The sequence below is a fragment of the Sceloporus undulatus genome, chromosome 11, assembly GCF_019175285.1.
Source record: "Sceloporus undulatus isolate JIND9_A2432 ecotype Alabama chromosome 11, SceUnd_v1.1, whole genome shotgun sequence".
Classification (NCBI taxonomy): domain Eukaryota; kingdom Metazoa; phylum Chordata; class Lepidosauria; order Squamata; family Phrynosomatidae; genus Sceloporus; species Sceloporus undulatus.
In genome coordinates, this window is record NC_056532.1 from 2,513,612 (window position 1) to 2,533,316 (window position 19,705).

Genomic DNA, 19,705 nt, shown 5'->3' on the forward strand with positions numbered 1-19,705 from the left:
TCCCTGAGTAATTTTGGGTTGATTATTGCTTATACATGCAATTAGGATAATTGCGGCTGATTATGCAAATCAGGATCATTGTGTAATTAGAACATGGAATGATCAAGGATAATGCACCGGGGGGGGGGGAGGTTGCTTTCTCTCTCCCTCTCTCTCTTTTCCTCTTCTTTCCTTGCGAAAACCAGCTGCCGCGATGCAGGAGACGCTCGGTCGCCTCTCTTGGATGGAGGTGGCTTCTTGCAGAAGCGTGGAGGGATTTTTCGATGCAAAGCTTGGCATCAGAGCAGGGGGAGGGCAGGTTTTTAATGCTTTATGAAGCAGGGTAGACAACCCCACCATCTCTTTGCCCTTTTCTCCATCTGCTTGTTAACCACAGAAGAAATGGGAGCAACCACCCCAGTAAGGAAGTTGTTGTTGTTATGTGCCTTCAAGTCCTTTCCGACTTATGGCAACCCTATCCTGGGCAAGATTCGTTCAGAGGAGGTTTGCCATTGTCTTCCCCTGAGGCTGAGAGAGTGTGACTTGCCCATCGCCACCCAATGGGTTTCCACGGCTGAGCTGCGAATCGAACCCTGGTCTCCAGAGTCGTAGTCCAACCACTGCACCACTCAAACCACTACGCCATGCTGGTTCTCAGCTCATGACTGCATGTGCCATTATCTGGTGGAGTCTCCTTCTTTGAGAGTTCCTGCATGGCAGAATGGGGTTGGACTGGATGGCCCTTGGGGATCTCTTCCAACACTATGATTCTATGATCCATATTAATACCAGATAATATGTATAAGCAACTAAACTATGGCTGGCAGGCTGAAAGAACCAGCTCCTGGTGAAGCCGATCTGCTGACCTGGGAGACACCAGCCTACTACTGCTTATGCCGGGAAAGTAACTGTCTTCTCAAACATTGTGTTACTTTTAAGTGGTCTATTCATCCTGCTTCCATTACCCAAAAAGGTAACTTGTTTTACCTTTTGACATTACCTCCAAGCTTTTGAGGGGACACTCCATTTGCATTGATTTTGCTGTTGAGTCTTCCAGCTCCAATCACCTGCCCATCCAGCTCCATACAGACTGAGAGCATCCTTGCACTTTCCATGAGCTTGTACTTGCGTCTGGGTACCTTTCCAAGCATCATGAAAAATGATTTAAAAAACTAGCCACAGAAATAAGAGGTGGGTTTTAGCATCATGCCGGTATTTCTCCACGCCGGATGCTTTTCAGAGACCAAGATGGATCGTAAACAATTATGAACGCAAGTCTCCGAGGGGGAAGTGGATTTTGTTGGAAGCAAATTCGTTTCCTTTTGGCCAGGCGCCCAAGCGCCAGTCGACGGCTCCTTCCTGTTCTCATGAAAAAGGAGACGCTTGGGGTCTTGTTGCCTTTCGTTTTCTGGTCTCCGCAAAGTCAATAAACACCCTTCCCCTGAATGCATCGGATAGATGTTATTAATAGAGCCGGAGCACATTATTTCAAAGGGGTTAGATCTTTCCGGGCCACGATTCTGGCAATAGGCCTCATTTCGTACCAAACAATTCATCAGGTTCACTTCAAAGTGAGGCACGTGGTGCGCGGTGCATTCGATTCCTTGTTGGCCTCTTCCGCTTTGAGCTCAGCAAGAAGCGGCTACCGTTTCTGGCCTCTCCAAGGGAAGAGTTTTGCAATGCAACTGTGACACCAATCGAAAATAATCAAAATAAGGAGTTTTCCGCTATGAAATGAGCAAGAACTGGCTACGTTTCTGGTCTCTCAAAGGGCTGCCGTGATGCAGGAGACACTTGGGCCGCATTCCCACTTACAAATCAATCGCTTTGCGAACCGAATCGATGGATCGGTTTGGCAGTGGAGCATGGTTCACACTACATTTGCCCCGATCTCATTTTCTTGCTGCAAAATAACCCACTTGTGGTTCACATTCATGAATGAATCGGTTCAAAATGGACCTGCTCCAGCCGGCCAAAGGGCAAATTTCTGTGACTTCTGCCGCGCAAATGCGCCAGCCCTGCAAATAAAGACGGAGCCGCCGACGGGGATGGATTCGAAGCACCGACAAGGTGTCAAAATGCAAATTCAGCTCTAGATTTTTGTGGGCTTTTTGGGCTACCTGGCCATGTTCTAGAAGAGTTTATTCCTGATGTTTGGCTCTTCTAGAACATGGAACCACATAGCCTGAAATAGCCACAAACATCTGTGGATGTCGGCCATGAAAGCCTTTCACTTCACAAATCCAACTCTTTCTCTGCATGTAAAAAAACATTTAGGGAATGTAATGCAATACAATATGACCTAACTAGTTATAAATCTAAGAAAGATAAAATAAATCAAAACAAATAAATACACTACAAAGGGAAACAGTGGCTTCCAGCATACCTGAGGGAGGGTCGCCATAAGCCGGAAACGATGTGAAGGCGCACAACAACAGCGACAAAAAAGAGACGCCACTTTGACGGTCATGGCACCATGCTATGGAAATCCTGGGATTTGTAGTTTGTTGTGGCACCAAAGATGGAAGTTATTACCAGATTGCCTTTGCAACATTTTGGGCTCTTTGGGATTGCCAGATTGCCTTTGCAACCAGATTGCCTTTGCAACATTTTGGGTTCTTCGGGGACGGCTTGGTCTCTTCTTACACTTCCACCATACGCTCTCTTGCGCTCCGTCTTTGCGCTTGTTTCCTTCTGCTTTTGTCTAAAAATAGAGCTGACATGAGAAGCAGCAATGTCTTTCCGCCTCAATTGCTGAAATGTTTACCGTTTATTTTTCTTTTGGGCAGCGTTTTTGCTGTCCTTCCTCGCAAGGCAGGTCTCTTTGCCTCGCGTTGGGCGGCAAGGAGTAGAAATGGACCTCCTTCTTAGCAGCGTAAGTTTTCTGCGCCAAACTTTCCGCCGTTTTCGCTGTATTAAAAAGAGCAGAACGTTCCCAACGAATGCAATATTTACTATAGACTTAGTGTTGCAGCAACTAGAACATGACTAGTAAATAATAGAATATTTACTATAGACTTAGTGTTGCAACAACTAGGAATAGGAATCTATATGGGATTATGGTCAAATACGTTTTCACAAGTATCTGACTTTCCTGGTTTGTTGTTCAGTTTGGAGACCTTTTGTATGAAAGGGAACATATAATAATGTGCTGTTGTGATTTTTTCCAGGGATCTATATGGGCAGAAGAAGCTCCGTCCAGAGGCTTCCTACGTGCTGCATGGTCCTAGCAATATTGTACATCTAAGACGGTGGATATCAAGAATCCAAGTATGGGAGATACCTCACATGAAGCTGCCGACGGAGTCATAGACAGGTCTTGCAGTGATAGTGACCTCGCTGATCGGGTAGCCTCTATCAATGTCACCCTCAACCCAGATGCCACCAGTTCAAACGGTCAAGAAACAGTAGAAGACAACCTCACCTTCTCCAACAACGTTGCTCCCGACAGCCAAAGGAATGGGGTGGAAGATGACTTGGGGACATCGGAAGAACTGGATGGGACTCACGAGCTCCATGCGCCAAAGAGAGCACCCGCGCGACCCATCCTGTCCGGCCGGAAGTATTCGCTACAAGAAAGGCCTGCCGGAAACTACTTGGCTTGCACTGACCCTACAAGCTTTGGTCCTTACGCCACGGGGCCTTCCACCCACATCTCTCCCCGGATTCTCAGGCGGCCCACAATAGAGTCGCACCGAGTCTCCATCTCAGACGCAGCGGTAAGTTGGTGGTCTACGCTGAACGTACATTGGGCTCTTGGGTACCAAAATCCATGGATGCTCAAGTCCAATTAGATAAAGTGGCCTAGTGGCATGGTGTCCCTTATATTAAGTAGCAACATCAAGGTTTGCTTTTTGGAATCTATATATCTTTGAGATCTAAATATTTTTGGAATCTCTATATCTATATCCCCTGGGGTTTGGTTGCAGGACCCCCTTCATGGATGCTCAAGTCCCATTATATGCAATGGCACAGTGAAATGGTGTCCCTTATATAAATCAGTGGTTCCCAAACTTTGGTCCTCAATGTGTTTTGAACATCAACACCCAGAAGTCCCAGGCAGCTAGGTCATCTGTCAGGAATTCTGGGAGCTGAAGTCAAAAACATCTGGAGGAGCAGAATTTGGAAACCTCTGGTTTAAATGAGTGTTAACTCCTTTTGCACATTGGGCTCAGTTTGCAGCCATGGAACTAAGCTGCGGACAAAAAGGGAAAGCAGGAGCAGGAATGGAAAACTGGGGCTTTTTAAAAGCAGCAGCTTGTGTGCCATTCCTTATTAATGACTTTTACCATCTTGACCACCTTTGAGGTTCCTTGGCCAAATGTGTTCTGGTTTCATCTGTGAAATATTGGAAGGCATGCATATGCTGATAGTCATTCAAAGGTAGAGTGTGATGAACTTCACTACTCTGTCCAGGAGATCCAAGACCATCCATGTTGCACACATACCAACATCTAGCCATGTTGGCCATATAGCAAATCAAATAGTTATTGAACATCCAATGATACCTTTAATGGACCAACCAAAATGCACAATTACAGCCCAATAAAGGTATCAATGGCACGTTACAGACCACCCAGAATGGGTGGTCTGCCACCGCCATTTGCAGCACGAAAGAGCCCCAGCGTCCAAACCGCGCGGCTCCTCCGTACTGCAAATAAGAGCCCCAAAATGGCGCTTCTCTTTGCACCGCCATTTTGTATGGACGCCATAAGTCGGAAATGACCTAAAGGCACACAACAACAACAAATAAGAGCATGGTGTAGTGGTTTGAGTGTTGGATCACAACTCTGTAGGTCAAAATTTGATTTCTAGCTCAGCCATGGAAAACCACAGGGTGACCTTAAGCAAAATTGCACACTCTCAGCCCCAGAAAATCCCGTGATTCAGATCGCCATAAGCCAGAAATGACTTGAAGGCACAAACAACAACAGTAAGAGCTTATATATTTAAACACTCCACCCTTTTCTGTCTCGAAGATGGCACAAAGTCGGCTTGGAGGAATGCATTTGCTTCAGCGCACAGCCTCGGGGAGATGTATCTGCGGCGGCAGCTTGCTCATGACTATTTTATCATCTGATGCCTGTGACGCTGAGCATTGGGGCCGAAAGCATGCTGCTAATTTTTTAAAAGGAGGGCAAAAGGTGGGCGTTAGCCAGATTGTTGGCAAGCGGTGCTTTTGAGCGGAAAGATATAGTAGGGTTTTTGTTTGCTGGGATTGTCTTCTTTTTCTTAAAGATAAGGGTAAATATTCTTCAGAGTGAGACCAGAACATCATCAAAACCTTGCGCCACCATAAAGACGAAAAGGTCCTTTGCGACTTCGGGATCCATCGGTTTCTGTAGTGGTTTCAAATGCAGGGAACACAGGGGAAACAAATCTTTGTCTGTGAACGGCGGCTCCAAAATGGGGTTCTGAAATGGAGGCATTTCATAATCGCTCTGCGACATTTCTGCGCAAAGTCCAAATATATACAAGATAAGAATAGACTGATCCATTCATGACAGCCGCCGCCAGAAATAATCTTATCGCAGTGCCATGGGGATTGAACATCTGCCTCCAGGGAAGAAAGCCACGAACCCAGTGCCTGCTTTATTGGGAGGCAAGGTAGCGCAATGGTTAGAGCGGGGAAGTGTAAAAACCTAGGTTTAAGAGACCACGGCAGTGTAGTGGTTATCATATTAGACTGGAGATCCACTTCACCAATGAGCACTGAAATCTGTTAACTTGACTTTGGGGCAGTCTGTCTCCCTCAATCTGACCTACCTCACAGGGTTGTTGTGAGAATCCAGTGAGGGAGATGGGAAGCACCATGAATACATTGAAGGAAAGGTGATCACAGGTATAATAATCCAACTGTGACACTGATTCATTTTGTACTATTTAGTATTGCATTGGGAGAGGGACCAATGTTTTAGCTCCAGTCCAGAAATGAAATGAATACTATTATCTTAACTCTTCCTGGTTCAGATCTATTGGCAGTATATTCGGTACAGTCTCCGCTTGTGAATGTCTACCACGATTTCTGACTTGATGTCTCCAATAGAGACTTGCCCACAATGATACCGTATCATGTTTCCTTGAGTTGCTGGAACGTTTCCATCTTGACTGCTCTGAGGTTGCTTGGCCACATCTGTCCCAGTTTTAGTCTGTGGAATGCTCCAGGATACTGAATCTGGATCTGTTCAAATATTATTGTCACCCACGTCGAGCATCTTTCCCCTCCATTTCATTTCCGACCCCTTTGGACTATGACTACGGAGACCAGGGTTTGAATCCTGACTCAGCCACGGAAACCCTTGGGGAAAGTCCCACTCTCAGCCTCAGAGGAAGATCATGGCAAACCCCCTCTGAAGCAACCTGCCAAGAAAACCCCACAATAGCCCTAAGTCGGAAACAACTTGGAGGCGCACAACAACAGCAACATCTATGTTTTAAGGTTAAGTTTCAGCACTTTAAAATCCGAGATGTAGCCTCTTTCAGATGCGCCGCACCCTCGACATAAAAGCGGTAAGAGAATTTGCCAAACGCTGTGCCCAAAGCCGCTTCTCTTCTTATTTGGGAGCATAACCATTTTGCCACCCACGGCCCTGATTTGATGCAAGGGTTTCACCCTATCTTGGCCCTGTGAGGATAAAGGCACTAAGAACAGGCGTTAAAAGTTTCATCCCTGCTATGGACCTTCTTTTGGCGTCAAAAGACATAATACAATCTTTTGGCACCAAGAACGGGCCAAAAGCTTTCCATTGTTGGCTCGCTGGCATCTCTCGCCGCTCTGCAAGGCCAGCATCTGTGCTCTTTCTGGAGCATTTGGCAGCCTGGTTCTGCAGAGATCTTTCTCTTTCTGTGCCCTCTGCAACAGTCAGATGTCTCCGGAGAACGCCTTCGCAAGCAACGCTCGGCTAGGGCCGCCTACCCCTATCCATCACTGTCAGCTCCAGGCGGCAGTGGATCCATCATGCTGCGGTTGCAAATCATTACACCAGTTAAGTTGCCGTCTTGGTAAAAATGAAGATGGAATCGATCTGGCTCTGTGCTTTGCTTATGTGTGCCCAGCAGTCAGGAGCCAAAATGTATTGGAGCTGTCTGTAGCATGAACTCTTGCAGACTTCATAGGATCACAGAGTTGAAAGACACCCCAAGGGCCATCTAGTCCAACCCCTTGTCATGCAGGAACTCTCAAGCCAAGCATCCCAGACAGATGGCCATCCAATCTCTGCAGAAATGGCTTATTCCTAGGAGTGGCAACTGGCATTGGATACCTCTGTCCCCGAAGCGGATGACGCATTGGTGTGGCGGACAAGTGGTGCAGGGGTTTTTTTTTTAGTGTGCACTTTGACAACAAATGTGTAGTTGGGGGAAAATGTGCACTTGGAAAAAATGTGCAGATGGAAAACGGATAATGTGCAGTTCGAAAAATGACGGAGAGAGGGTTTAAGAACTTCAATGGCTGAGATCCTACATTTGGAAGCATACTGTATATACTCAGCTATAAGTCAACTTCATGTATAAGTTGAGGGCAGATTTTGGGGCCAAAACAATGGATTTGGATATGACCCATGGATAAGCTGAAGGCAAACTTAGGGCCATGGAACAAAGGATGCAAAGGATGAAGCAAAGGAAAACAAAGCCAAAGAACATGCAAAATTCCAGCTGTTTGTATTCACACTAAGATGAGATAAGAAAGTAGATGATATTCTGGCCTTTCACCAAAGGATGGTTCCCTTTGTATAATTAGAATTAAAGTACAGTACTTAAATTAACCAGTGGATAAGTCAGTTCTGGTTTCGGTGGCCACTTTGTTGACTAACATTTCTAGAAAGTCCTGCAACCAAACCCCAGAGGATACCAAGGGCCCACTGTATTAGTCAGAATAATAATAATAATAATAATAATAATAATAATAATAATAATAAATATTAGAAAGAATAAATTTAAGTTGATGGCCCTTGAGGTCTCTTCCAACTCTATGATACTACGATTCTATGATTCTAAGTTGTCGTCGTTGTTGTTATTTCTTATCCTTCTCGCCCCATGAATCGAGGGAAACAGTTAAAAGACATCAGTTCAAATGCACATCCATTAAAAAAGACAAATAAGATCTGCATATATTAAAACAGTCTACATTTAGAACTCATAATTTAAAATGCACAATTTAAAAAATCGTCCGGATAATCCTTCCTGGGGCCTCCATAAGACAACAAGTGACTTGAAGGCGCACACACAACCACACAACCACACAGCCACACTCCTTAATGAATCTCATCCATCCCTTGGTAGGTCTGATCTGTTCTGGTTGTCTTATTCGGAAATAGTCTAAGACAGCGCAGGGACATATTCGTTTGCCCAAGGCAACGAAAAACCTTGGGGATCATCAGACTTGGGCACGCTGTCATGTTTGACGCATGGCGCCTCTGCTTTCGCACCCGGGTGCCGCAGGAAAATAGCATAACAACACCCTTGTGAAGGAGCATTGAGTGGGAAAGGTGAGGGGCGCATCCTTGTGAGTGGGGATGACAGATGGAGGAAAACAAAATGACGCTGGCTTTGCCTCCAAGGGCTAACCTTCACACTTCTGCCAACGCAGCAAAACATTGGAAAGTGTCCAGCTATTCTTCAGGAACGGAATTTGATGCTTCCAGGGCCCTGATCCACTAAGGCTGCATCCGAATGGCAGAAATAATCCAGTTTGGCACCACTTGAACTGCCATGGCTCAATGCTAGGCAATGGCAGGAGCTGTCGTCCGTTTATGTTCGTTCCTAATATATATTATATGCTATAATATATAACATATAACAGTAGATAATATATGCTATGTATGTTATACGTTAGTTCCTAATATACAAGAGGTTTCAATGTGCTTCTTCAAGTGATCGCCCTGTTTAAATATTTGAAGGGATGTCATATTGAAGAGGGAGCAAGCTTGTTTTCTGCTGCTCCAGAGAATAGGACCAAGAGCAATGGATGCAAGCTACAGGGAAAGAGATTCCACCTCAACATTAGGAGGAACTTCCTGATAGTAAGAGCTATTCAACAGTGGAAGATGTTCCCTCGGAGAGTGGTGGAGTCTCCTTCATGGAGGTCTTTAAACAGAGGCTGTATGGCCATCTATTGGGGATGCTTTGATTGCGAGTTCCTGCATGGCAGAATGAGGTTGGACTGGATGGCCCTAGTGGTCTCTTCCAACTCTATGATTCTATGATTCTATGATTCTAAGTGGATCGTTGTTTAATGCGCTTTAAATAGATATATTCCAGATTGCTTTAGAGGCTGTTCCAAATGAACATTTTCAAGTGGGTTTTTGTTTAATGCGCTTTAATTTTTTATATCTCATATTGTTTTAGGGACTGTTCCAGATTATCATTTCAAGTGGACTGTTGTTTAATGCTATTATAAAAATATCTATATACCATATTGTTTTAGTGACCGTTCCAAATTAACATTTTGAAGCGGATTGTTAATGCTCTGAGGACAAAAGAGGGAGAAACGCGGGAAGCCGGGACATTTTACTCCTCTGTTTTTCTGCTTTCTCATCTGCATTTTAAAGGCAGATGAGAAAGCAGAAAAACAGAGGAATAAAATGTCCCGGTTTCCCTTTTCTCTTCCCCCTTCGTCCTCAGATTACTTCAATAGCTGCAAACCGAGTTCAAAATGCAAAGGGATTTTGGGGTCTGTCCCTAACCGATCGATCGGTGCAATTGGAGGGTATGGCTTTAGGCACCATTTTTGCTCCAATGCTTTTCGAACTAACCTCCTGCTTCTCTTTCTCTGTTTAACCTCCATAGGATTGTGTGCAGCTGAACCAATACAAGCTGAAAAGCGAGATAGGAAAGGTAGGTTATTGCAAATATAATTATAATTATATAATACTAAGCACATACAAAAGGGAAGGGCAAATCCTCGACCAGTTCACTGAAAAGCAGCGCTTCTTTTGTGATGAAGTGCAATAGTCAAGAGCAAGATCAGGTTCATCTGTACTCTGAATCCTATAACTATAGTTGCAAGCAATTATAGTTTTTGTTTAATTAGTACTTAGTAATTTCTACTGTTTATGTGTGCGGCTTTCTGGCGTTTTCATTGCTCATAAAGATTTAAATAAAAAGGATACAGTATTAAAGTAGGATGGGTTTGGGTCCATGGTAGAAGGATATATTCAGCCAGCATTTGGACAGGTTGCATGGTAAGGTATCATTCCACCTGTTTGAAAATGATGATGTCCAAAAAGTTGCCCATCCTTTCTGCCCAGTGGATTATGGTTTTGACTGGGCATAACTGGGAGGGGAATTGCAGACACGTCTCGGTGAACCAAGCCTCTGACAAAAAAGTTCCTTTTTTCATAGACTAGAGCAGTGATGGTGAACCTTTTCGAGGCCGAGTGCCCAAACGACAACCCCAAACCCACTTATTTATTGCAAAGTGCCATGTCCCTCTGGCTTTCTAGTAACAAACTCTGTGCTGGGATGATAGCACATGTGCCCACAGAGAGGGCTCTGAGTGCCACCTCTGGCACGCATGCCATAGGTTCTCCATCACTGGACTAGAGCATCATGCTGCATTGTTATAGTGCTATTATTCCACTTTAACTGCTACGGATGCCTCCGGTTTAATTTTGGGATTCACAGTTTGTTGTTGTGCGCCTCCATTTCTAACCGATGGTGTCCCAAAGGCGAACGTTTCATGGGGTTTTTGTGGCCAGATTGGTTCAGAGGAGGTTTGCCATTGCCTTGCCCTGAGGCTGAGAAAGTGTGCCTTGCCCAAGATCACTGGGTTTACATGGCCAAGCTGGGATTCGAATCCTGGTCTTGGAGTTGTATGCCACACTTTGGATATAAAATTTGCTGAAACATGGGTTGTTGTTGGTGGTATAGGAACCTTTCCATGTTATTTCTGGCTCCGGCACCAAATGTTCTGTTAAAAAAGGCATAGGCTTTGTTAACTGAGGTATATCTAAATCTTTTTGGGCATCAACTTTTTGGGTGCTGAGAAAAACCCAGATTTTCTCAGCTCTACTATAGGAAGCAGGTTGTTGGCAAACCCAAGAGCAGCTGGTGCCACGATGGAGGTTCTCTGGAGGAAGAGGTACCGATGCCAACCTCCTGGCGCGGAGATCATGACCGCGTATCTCAAAATATACCCATGGCAGGTCTCCCTGTCCTGCCGCACCTGAGCTCTGCATGACAAGGATGGGAGATGTGGCTTTTCCCTTGATGGGAAAGCCGCAGCCTGGAACCGATGGAGGACGATTTGTTCTGCCGGTTTAAGCGTTGGAGTTGGTTCGTTGCCTGCTTTTGGAACTACTTCAGTTTAATTGCATTGCTGCAGAGTATTATGATTGCTGCACATTCCCTTCCAAAGGCATTAAAAGAAGTCAGAGAGGTTTGCCATTGCAGCTTTACAGGAGAAAATACTGATCCCCCCCCAAGTTAGCAAAATAACAGAGGCTTAAAGAGTTCACACATTTTGTCAGTGGCATTTTGTGCGGTCTGGATGAAAAATCCCCCTTGATTCATTCATTATAATGGCCAGCATTCCCTATCAGCTACTTAGGCTGCATACGTACTGCAGAAATAATCCAGTTTGGCACCAATTTAACTGCCACGGCTCAGTTGTATGTAAAGCTCTGTGTACATTTACAGCGCAATAGAAATAAACTATAATAATAATGCTGTGAAGTTCTGGGGCCTGTAGTTTTGTGAGACGTTTAGCCTTCTCTGTCTGGCGCCAAACCAGAGCCATGGAGGTTAAAGTGGCGCCAAACTGGATCATTTCTGCAGTGCGGATGCAGCCATAGGGATGGGATTGTGGGAAGGAGTCACCGTTGCCACTCTTCCCTTGCGATGCATTTTACATAACTTGGGAAAAGTTCAGTTTCGGGGGGACCTCTCTCGGATTCTGGAGTTGTGGTCCAAACGGCTCTTTCATGCCGTAGCATTTTGCATAAAACGGCTGGCAACTGAGAGGCGACAAACAGGTTTGTGGAGGAGAAGCCCAAAACAGAGGAGAAATCTTAAACCTAGCCGCCAGCATCCCACAACGCTTGTGCCCACAAAGGTAAGAATACTAAAGAACGGCTGCTTCGGTCGCAGCTCCTCCAAACTAGAGGAGGATGGAGATAGTCACTTAAACCATATGCCATATTAATATTGTTCCAAGGGATGCTAGTAGGGCGCAATCTGAAAAGGTGGCAGGTGGAGAGGACTGAAGAATCCCTCTGGATGAGTTATAGGTGGAATTGGAGAGGTCTTCCAGCTTGATTTAGTGGGTTTTTGGGGCCATGTGGCCATGTTCTAGAAGAGTTCGTTCCTGATGTTTCGCCACTATCTGTGGCCAACATCTTCAGAGAATGCATCCTGACATGGACATGACCGCGGTGTGTTTCTTCCTAGGGTTCCTACGGCGTTGTGAAGTTGGCCTACAATGAAAACGACGATCAATACTATGTAAGTGGCTTCCTGAACCCCCTGCATGCTGGCTTTGGCGATGGGACCCAAGAGCCTCGTTGTCCAAACAAATCAATGTCCCAAATCCTGGTGCCTCTTCCGGTGCCATTGCTCGAATCCTCTTCCATCCTTTCCAGCTGTTTTAAGCTGTTAAAAGACATTTTGCAAGGCGTATCTCTTGCATCCTTTTCATTTTTGCCCAAGGGGGTCTTGCTATTCAACCTTCTTTGGATTACTCTCAATTCCAAGGGTGTGGAAAGTATGGATATATGGGCCCACGTATGCAGAACCTGACATCTCCTGACCATCTTTTAATATTGTAATTTGGAAAATTGTGGCCTCCAAACCACCACCAAAGACCCCAAAACAGGTACATAGTACCCTTCCATTCACCCCAAAAGATACCCTTTTCCTTGGCCCTACAGCATTCAAAACAGCAACCAGAAATGGCGTGACTTTGTCCATCGCCATTTTGGCCAACGTCTTGCCAAATATAGGGAGCCTTCTGAGACTCGGTGGTCAAATTTTGGGACAAGGCATCTGCTCGCCTCTCCCCCCCCCCCCCCCTACCCCTCACCACTCCCCACTCACCCCCACCCCCCTCCAAACCGCACGAATAACACAATGCAACCTCAGAAGAAAAGGCTCCCAATTGTATAATTAGCTAATGGTTGGTTCGCTCCTCCGCGCCTTTTTGACGGACGCGTTGTTTCCTTTCCAAACCGAAACAGACCCCACGTTCTTTTTATTGCCCGCTTGGCAGGAGCCTCGGAATAATAATATACACACCGAGTGGGCGAAGGGACGCTTTGTGCAAAATTACGCCAGGCCACCAATTACCCATTCAAAACCCTGACAGCTGGAAACAACTTGGAGTTGGGTTTCCAGCTTGTTTTCACCTCTCCAACGTTGTTTTAATTTTCCAGATGGAAAAAAAGAGAGAGTCAAATGAAAGAGTAGTACTCCAGGTCTCCATCCTGAGATCCTGCAATGAGGAGGAGACTTTACTTTGGGGTTGCTAATTTACTCTCCCGGAGTTGTGTAGCGGTTGCGCATTGCAGCCTCCCCAATTCTGCAACCTCAGACTGAATGTAGACTTTCCTCATTGGAATAAACACTGTTTTCTAACCCTTCTCATCTTTCCACAGGCCATGAAAGTCCTCTCCAAAAAGAAGCTACTGAAGCAATATGGATTTCCACGTAGGTATCCGTATATGTATAGTTTTAAGGCTTTGGAAAACAAGGACACCATGTCAAGTCATTGGTCCACCTCTCCAAATATTGTCTGCTCCGAAGGATAAGGACAAGGATGCTCCTTGTCATCCTAAGGGGTTAAGCTGATCCCAAGCAACTTGTAAAGTTAACTTGTAAAGTACTTTACCTCTGGTTTTCTCGCTCCAGGCCGGCCTCCGCCTCGAGGATCCAAAGGGACCGCCGGTGGGACCCCGAAGCCGATGGCCCCGCTGGATCGCATCTATCAAGAAATAGCCATCTTAAAGAAGCTGGACCACATCAACGTAGTCAAACTCATTGAGGTTGGTTGGTTTGCTTGAGTCAAGGGCTTTGGTTTTGCAGCCATCATCCCTTCCAGCCTCTCATTTCCGTGCAAGTAATGGACGAATCTCCTCTCTTAGGGTGATACGATAGCCCTGTATAAATATTTGAAAGCATGTCATATTGAGCATGGAGCAAGCTTGTTTTCTGCTGCTCCAGAGAACAGGACCTGGAGCAACGGATGCAAACAATAGGAAAAGAGATGCCACCTAAACATTAGGATGAACTTTCTGATGGTATTTGACACTCCCTCAGAGGATGGTGGCCTTCACTACCTATGAAAGGATGGCAAGGGCTGCGTCCGCACTGCAGAAATCATCCAGTTCGGCACCACTTTAATTGCCCTGGCTCAATGCTAAGGGATCCTGGGAACTATAGTTTACCAGACCTCTCAGACAGAGAAGGCTAAACGTCTCACAAAACTACAATTCTCACTGTTCCATAGCATTGAGTTAAAAGTGGTGTCAAACTGGATTATTCCTGCAGTGCGGATGCAGCCCTTGGTGCCAGATTTCTCACAAGATGCATATTCCTCTGGATTTGAACCCTCTCCATAATAAAAAATCTATCTCGCCTCTTCCATAAGATCGACTTGCTTTTGTTGCCAAAGCACAACAAACGCACTAGGGATTCTTTATTTCATTGTTGTTACGTTTGTAGTAAAAGGTACAAAGGTGATTTGTTGGGGGAAAATATTCTTTCTTTCTTTCTTTCATTCTTTCTTTCCTTTCTTTCTAGGTACTGGATGACCCTGCAGAAGACAATCTCTACATGGGTAAGTCATTGATAAGAATGTAAGAAGAGCTCTCCTTAATGTTACCAAAGGCCTTGGGATGGAAATAATATTAGTAATTATTAATTATTAATTAAGAGGGGTTTCCATGACCGAGCGAGGATTCAAACCCTGGTCTCACTAGTCAAACCCATGTTGGAGCAGTGTTAATAGTCTACTAATAGTAAAAATCACTGGGTTTTTTTTTTATTTTTTCTTTCTATATATATATATATATATATATATATATATATATATATATATATATATATATAGACAGTGTCATTGTACTCAGCAGGATTTACCCATTGAGCTCAATCAGATTGTCTTCATATAGAACATGTGCTTTCATTACTCACTATTTCTAATTTCCCTTTTTCTTTCTTTCTTTCTCTTTTCTAGTGTTTGACCTCCTCCGAAAAGGGTAAGAAGATAACATACACAAGGATTGCATGTGCTGTTGTTGTTGTTGTTGTTGTTGTTGTTGTTGTGTGCCTTCCAAGTCATTTCTGATTTAGAGTGATGCTCCTGTTTGGATTGTGGATCTCTGCATCAAATATGTTCTTTCAGTAGCAATAGACAGAGGCAATGGAAGGTGTTGGTTTGTTCATTTGAGCATCACTTCCCAGCATTGCTCAGCTGTCGAGACCTTGGTCAAGTTGGCTGGGGATGCTGGGAGACATAGTTCCACAAAAGCATGCTTCTAGGGGATCTATGCAAACCCCTTTTCTTACTCCCTTTTTCTGCGCATTTCCAGGCCAGTCATGGAGGTTCCATGCGACGCACCATTCACCGAAGAACAGGCCCGGCTCTACTTCAGGGACATCGTCTTGGGCATTGAGTACTGTGAGTAACTTTTTAAATTGTTATTATTATTTTAAAAAAACATAAAGCATTCAACACATTCTACATATATCACATAGTTATTATATATTCTCCATCACTGGCCTGTTACAGACTGCCCAAATAAAGCTGCTTCGGGTCTCTTTGGAGGTATGCTATTTAAATGATGCATGGGTCCTAAGAGTCCGGAGGTCGCGCCAAAGCCACACTCCATTCCTAAGCACTGGAGGGCAGCTTTTGGATTCTTAGGGCGCATGCATCATTTAAACAGCATACCTCCAAAGAGACCCGAAGCAGCTTTATTTTGGCAGTCTGGAACAGGCCATTGTCTTTATAGTACATTCTTTCCAAGCTTTCCAAGCACAGAGTAACATTCTCCGTTTCATGCTGCCTGCCCTTTTTCCTTGGAGGCTTAAACAATATTTCCAAATGCCCATCGGTTGTTTTTAAAGTTGCCGCAGTGCTAGGAATTTGGGGCCTGAATGAAAACTTCATTGCGAGGAGGACAGGGTTTTTATTTGAGAGGCAACAGCCTCTCATTGCCACTCCCCAGCTTATGGCCAACCCAAAGAAACCTATGTAGAGAGATTTTTGTAGCACCTTTGAGACTCACTAAAGAAAGAAGTTGGCAGCGTGAGCTTTCCTAGACTAAAGTCTACTTCCTTGTTTGCAAAATGTATGGTTGTAAAATATGCATCTGAAGTAGCCTTAAGTCTACAAAAGCTCATGCTGCCAACTTCTTCCTTCAGAGGCATATTTTACAGCCATACGTTTTGCAAACATGCATCTGAGGAAGTAAGACTGAAGTCAAGGAAAGCTCATGCTGCCAACTTCTTTCTTTAGTTAAGCTCAAAGGTGCTACAAGGTCTCTCTACATACTGACTCCACAGAGTAACACAGCTATATCTTTGACTTCTACCACTAAACCTAGTGCAACCAAAAGGATCTCTCCTGGGTTACATTCAGCTTTCTCTTGCCTCCAGTGAGACGTACTAAGGAACAGAGAGAGAAAGGCATGCAAAGTGCCATTGGATTGCAGCAGTTGTCATCTCAAACAGAATGGGTCCATTCTTTACTCCACGTCTTTGGGTCCAAAGACTCCTAGTACAATGAGGTTTATTCATCTCAAAGGCCAGTGTTCCTCGCCAAAGTCCACTTGCCTTTAAGGTTCAGATCTGGAAGTCCTTTTTCCAAGACCAGGATAGCCTTGTTCAAATATTTGAAGGGATGTCACATTGAGGAGGGAGCAAGCTTGTTTTCTGCTGCTCCAGAGAATAGGACACAATGGAGCAATGGATTCAAGCAATAAGAAAAGAGGTTCCACCTCAACATTAGGAGGAACTTCCTGAGAGTAAGGGCTGTTCGACAGTGGAACAAACTCCCCCGGAGTGTAGTGGAGTCTCCTTCCTTGAAGCAGAGGCTGGATGGCCATCTGTTGGGATGCTTTGATTTGGATTTCCTGCATGGCAGAATGGGGTTGGACTGGATGACCTTTGGGGTCTCTTCCAACTCTATGATTCTATGATTCTATGATTCTGTCTCTGCATTCCTCCCTCTTGGAAATTTAGTCCAGTTACCAAAAGCCAGGATGGTTGCCCAGTTTATAATAGGAACGCTGTGCCTCCCCTTCATGAGTTTCTGCTACCAAGACGGGGCCAAAGGAAAATAGTTCTGCTGGATGTGAGGCAGCTTCTGCCAATGCGGTGTTTGTTTTGCTTTCGTTGCCGGTCCTGTGTGTGTGTCTGTGTTTCTCCCATGGGTTGCGTTGGTTTTATTTTGCAACAGCCTTCCATTTCTGAGTCATGTGTTTTGATAGGGAACGATGCCACCCTTCTGCGAGCCTGGTGTTTTTGTTGAACATGGCAGGCCATGATGTTTTCATGTCGCAGTTCTGTGGTTAACACAACATTCAGGAATCTGACATTTAGCATCCCGTCCTGGGAAGCCCTGCCTTGTCAGGGATGGGCAGTTTTCTCCCCGTAAGAAATGAAGCAGGTTCTTTTCGGATATAGAGGTAATAAAGTTACTAATGGGTGGAAGGAATGATATAGTTATTACAGAGCGGGCAAAACTGTATTGTTGTTGGGCTCCTTCCAACATAGGATGACCCTAAGAGTTTGCATTTGCGTTCCTCCAAGGCTGAGACAGTATGACTTACCCAAGGGCACCCAGTGGGTTTCCATGGCTGAGAAGGCATTCGAACCCTGTCCCCAGAGTCAATGGGGTTTATCACATGTGCAAAACTGGGATTTAAAGTGAAAAAGCCCTCGCAAAAGCATATTTATTGTCAGATGACATCCGGGGTTAACCCAACATTAACCCGGACAGAAAGTAGAAAGGACACGCAAAAGTGCAACTGATTTTCAGACTGTTAAGGTGCATTAATGCGACATTAACCCGGTTAGATAGTCGACAAGACGCAATTCTTTTTACTCCCAGAGAATCCCGAAAGTAAAAAGAATAGTGTTTTGTCGACTTCCTATCAGGTTTAATGTTATGTTAACCCCAATGTGTCTTAAAATCAATTGCACTTTTTGCATGTCTTCTTAGTTTTTTGGGCGGGTTTAAATCCTGTTTTAAATCCCGTTTCTGCCCTGGATGCCTCCTGTGTGATAAACTAGACCAACATTCAAACCACAATACTATACTGGCTCTAGGCAAAACTTGTAGATATTAAATAAAGTCAAGTCACACAGAGCAATTTACGTCTCCGGTTGGCTGTTGGGAACCCAGAGCAGCAACAATGGAGATACTCCTGGCCGGTTCTTCTGGTCTGCATTGACCTCTCCAAATTCATCCAGATTTCCTCCTATACCTTGGAAGGAGTTGCACCATCAAGGCGCGTCCTTAGGCGAAACGCCAACATATTAAAAATTGCATTCTGCGCATGTTGTTGTGTGCTTTCTGACTTACGGCGACCCTAAGGACAACCGATCTTGGGTTTCTCTTGGCGAGTCTCTTCAGAGGGGGTTTGCCATGGCCATCTTCTGAGGCTGAGAGAGTGGGATTTGCAATAGTCACCCAGTGGGTTTCCATGGCTGAGTTAGTTCTCCAAAATTGCAGTCCAACAAAGTTGCACCACGCTGGTTCTAAGGTCCAGAAAAACCCTCCGATAACAACAAAACCTCAAATTGTTCCTGACAGTGTGACAAGGATCAGAAGGTGCAGCATCGATCTCTCTCCCTTTTCCCCCCGCTGCCTTTTTCCCCCAACTGCGTTCGTGCGACGAATTGTAATGTCTTTATCGATTTTGCCTCCCGGAAAATGGTGGCGGCTAATTTGGGGATTAGCTTCGCAAGCCCCTCTAGGGAGCCATTTGCTTCTGTTGCTTGAGCATTTGGGTTTAGAAAGAAGAAAGGGAGAAAGATGCAGCCGCTGAGTCCTTCCTAAACAATAGGGAAGTTACAAAGCCAGGCTTTTGGTTCTTCAGTTCAGAGTCCTGTCCTTCTTCAGATCCTGGGATCCTTTTCTCTGCTGGACAACTTCAGTGCCAGAAGAAAATGTATTATATTGTATTAGATTTCCTTTTTATGCCACCATTCTCCCAGGAAGGGAGCCAAGGCGACTCACAAGATAAAAATGTATTTAGAAAACATCCAAAGAGGTCTGTAACTTCATCCCTTCCCTATATAAAGGTGATCCGCACTGCCGAAATGATCCAGTTTGGCACCACTTTTAGTGCCGTGGCTCAATGCTATGGAGTTCAGGAAATGTGTGGTGGCACCAGAGCGGAGTTTATGCGCTGCTGTTGCTGCGGAGTGCCTTCAAGTCGTTTTCAACCCTAAAGTGAATCTATAATGAGGTTTGCTTGGCTTGGCTTGGCTTGGCATTCCCTTCCTCTGAGGCTGAGACAGTGTGACCGGGCCAAGGTTACCCAATAGATTTCTATAGCAAAGCTGGGAATCGAACCTTGGTCTCCAGAGTCATTGTCAAACCACTGCGCCACGCTGCTATGTTCTAGGTTCCCCCAAAACAGGTTTGTGGATCTCTTTCCCCATCCAGTTTCAAATATTAATTAATGGAATATTTGATATTATATTAATATCAAATAATATCATAGAAATATGATATTGCATGAGTTTATATTTCGTATTATATAAAAATGAATTAATATAA

The 19,705-nt window shown here is 44.8% G+C and overlaps 2 protein-coding genes across 3 annotated transcripts in view; both read left to right on the forward strand.

Annotated features, from left to right (window-relative positions):
- The window catches only part of UBE2G1 (ubiquitin conjugating enzyme E2 G1), a 554,317-nt gene that overhangs the window by 444,231 nt on the left and 90,381 nt on the right, over positions 1-19,705 (forward strand). The gene's annotated exons all lie outside the window — the stretch shown is intronic.
- Positions 1-19,705, forward strand: part of CAMKK1 (calcium/calmodulin dependent protein kinase kinase 1) — a 50,875-nt gene that overhangs the window by 14,862 nt on the left and 16,308 nt on the right. Inside the window, exons 2-9 of the mRNA XM_042442896.1 lie at positions 3,150-3,698; positions 9,766-9,813; positions 12,367-12,420; positions 13,569-13,620; positions 13,822-13,955; positions 14,713-14,749; positions 15,149-15,170; positions 15,504-15,592. Of these exons, the coding sequence (XP_042298830.1) occupies positions 3,252-3,698; positions 9,766-9,813; positions 12,367-12,420; positions 13,569-13,620; positions 13,822-13,955; positions 14,713-14,749; positions 15,149-15,170; positions 15,504-15,592 (883 nt within the window). The 5' untranslated portion in view covers positions 3,150-3,251. The remainder of the gene's footprint in view (positions 1-3,149; positions 3,699-9,765; positions 9,814-12,366; positions 12,421-13,568; positions 13,621-13,821; positions 13,956-14,712; positions 14,750-15,148; positions 15,171-15,503; positions 15,593-19,705) is intronic.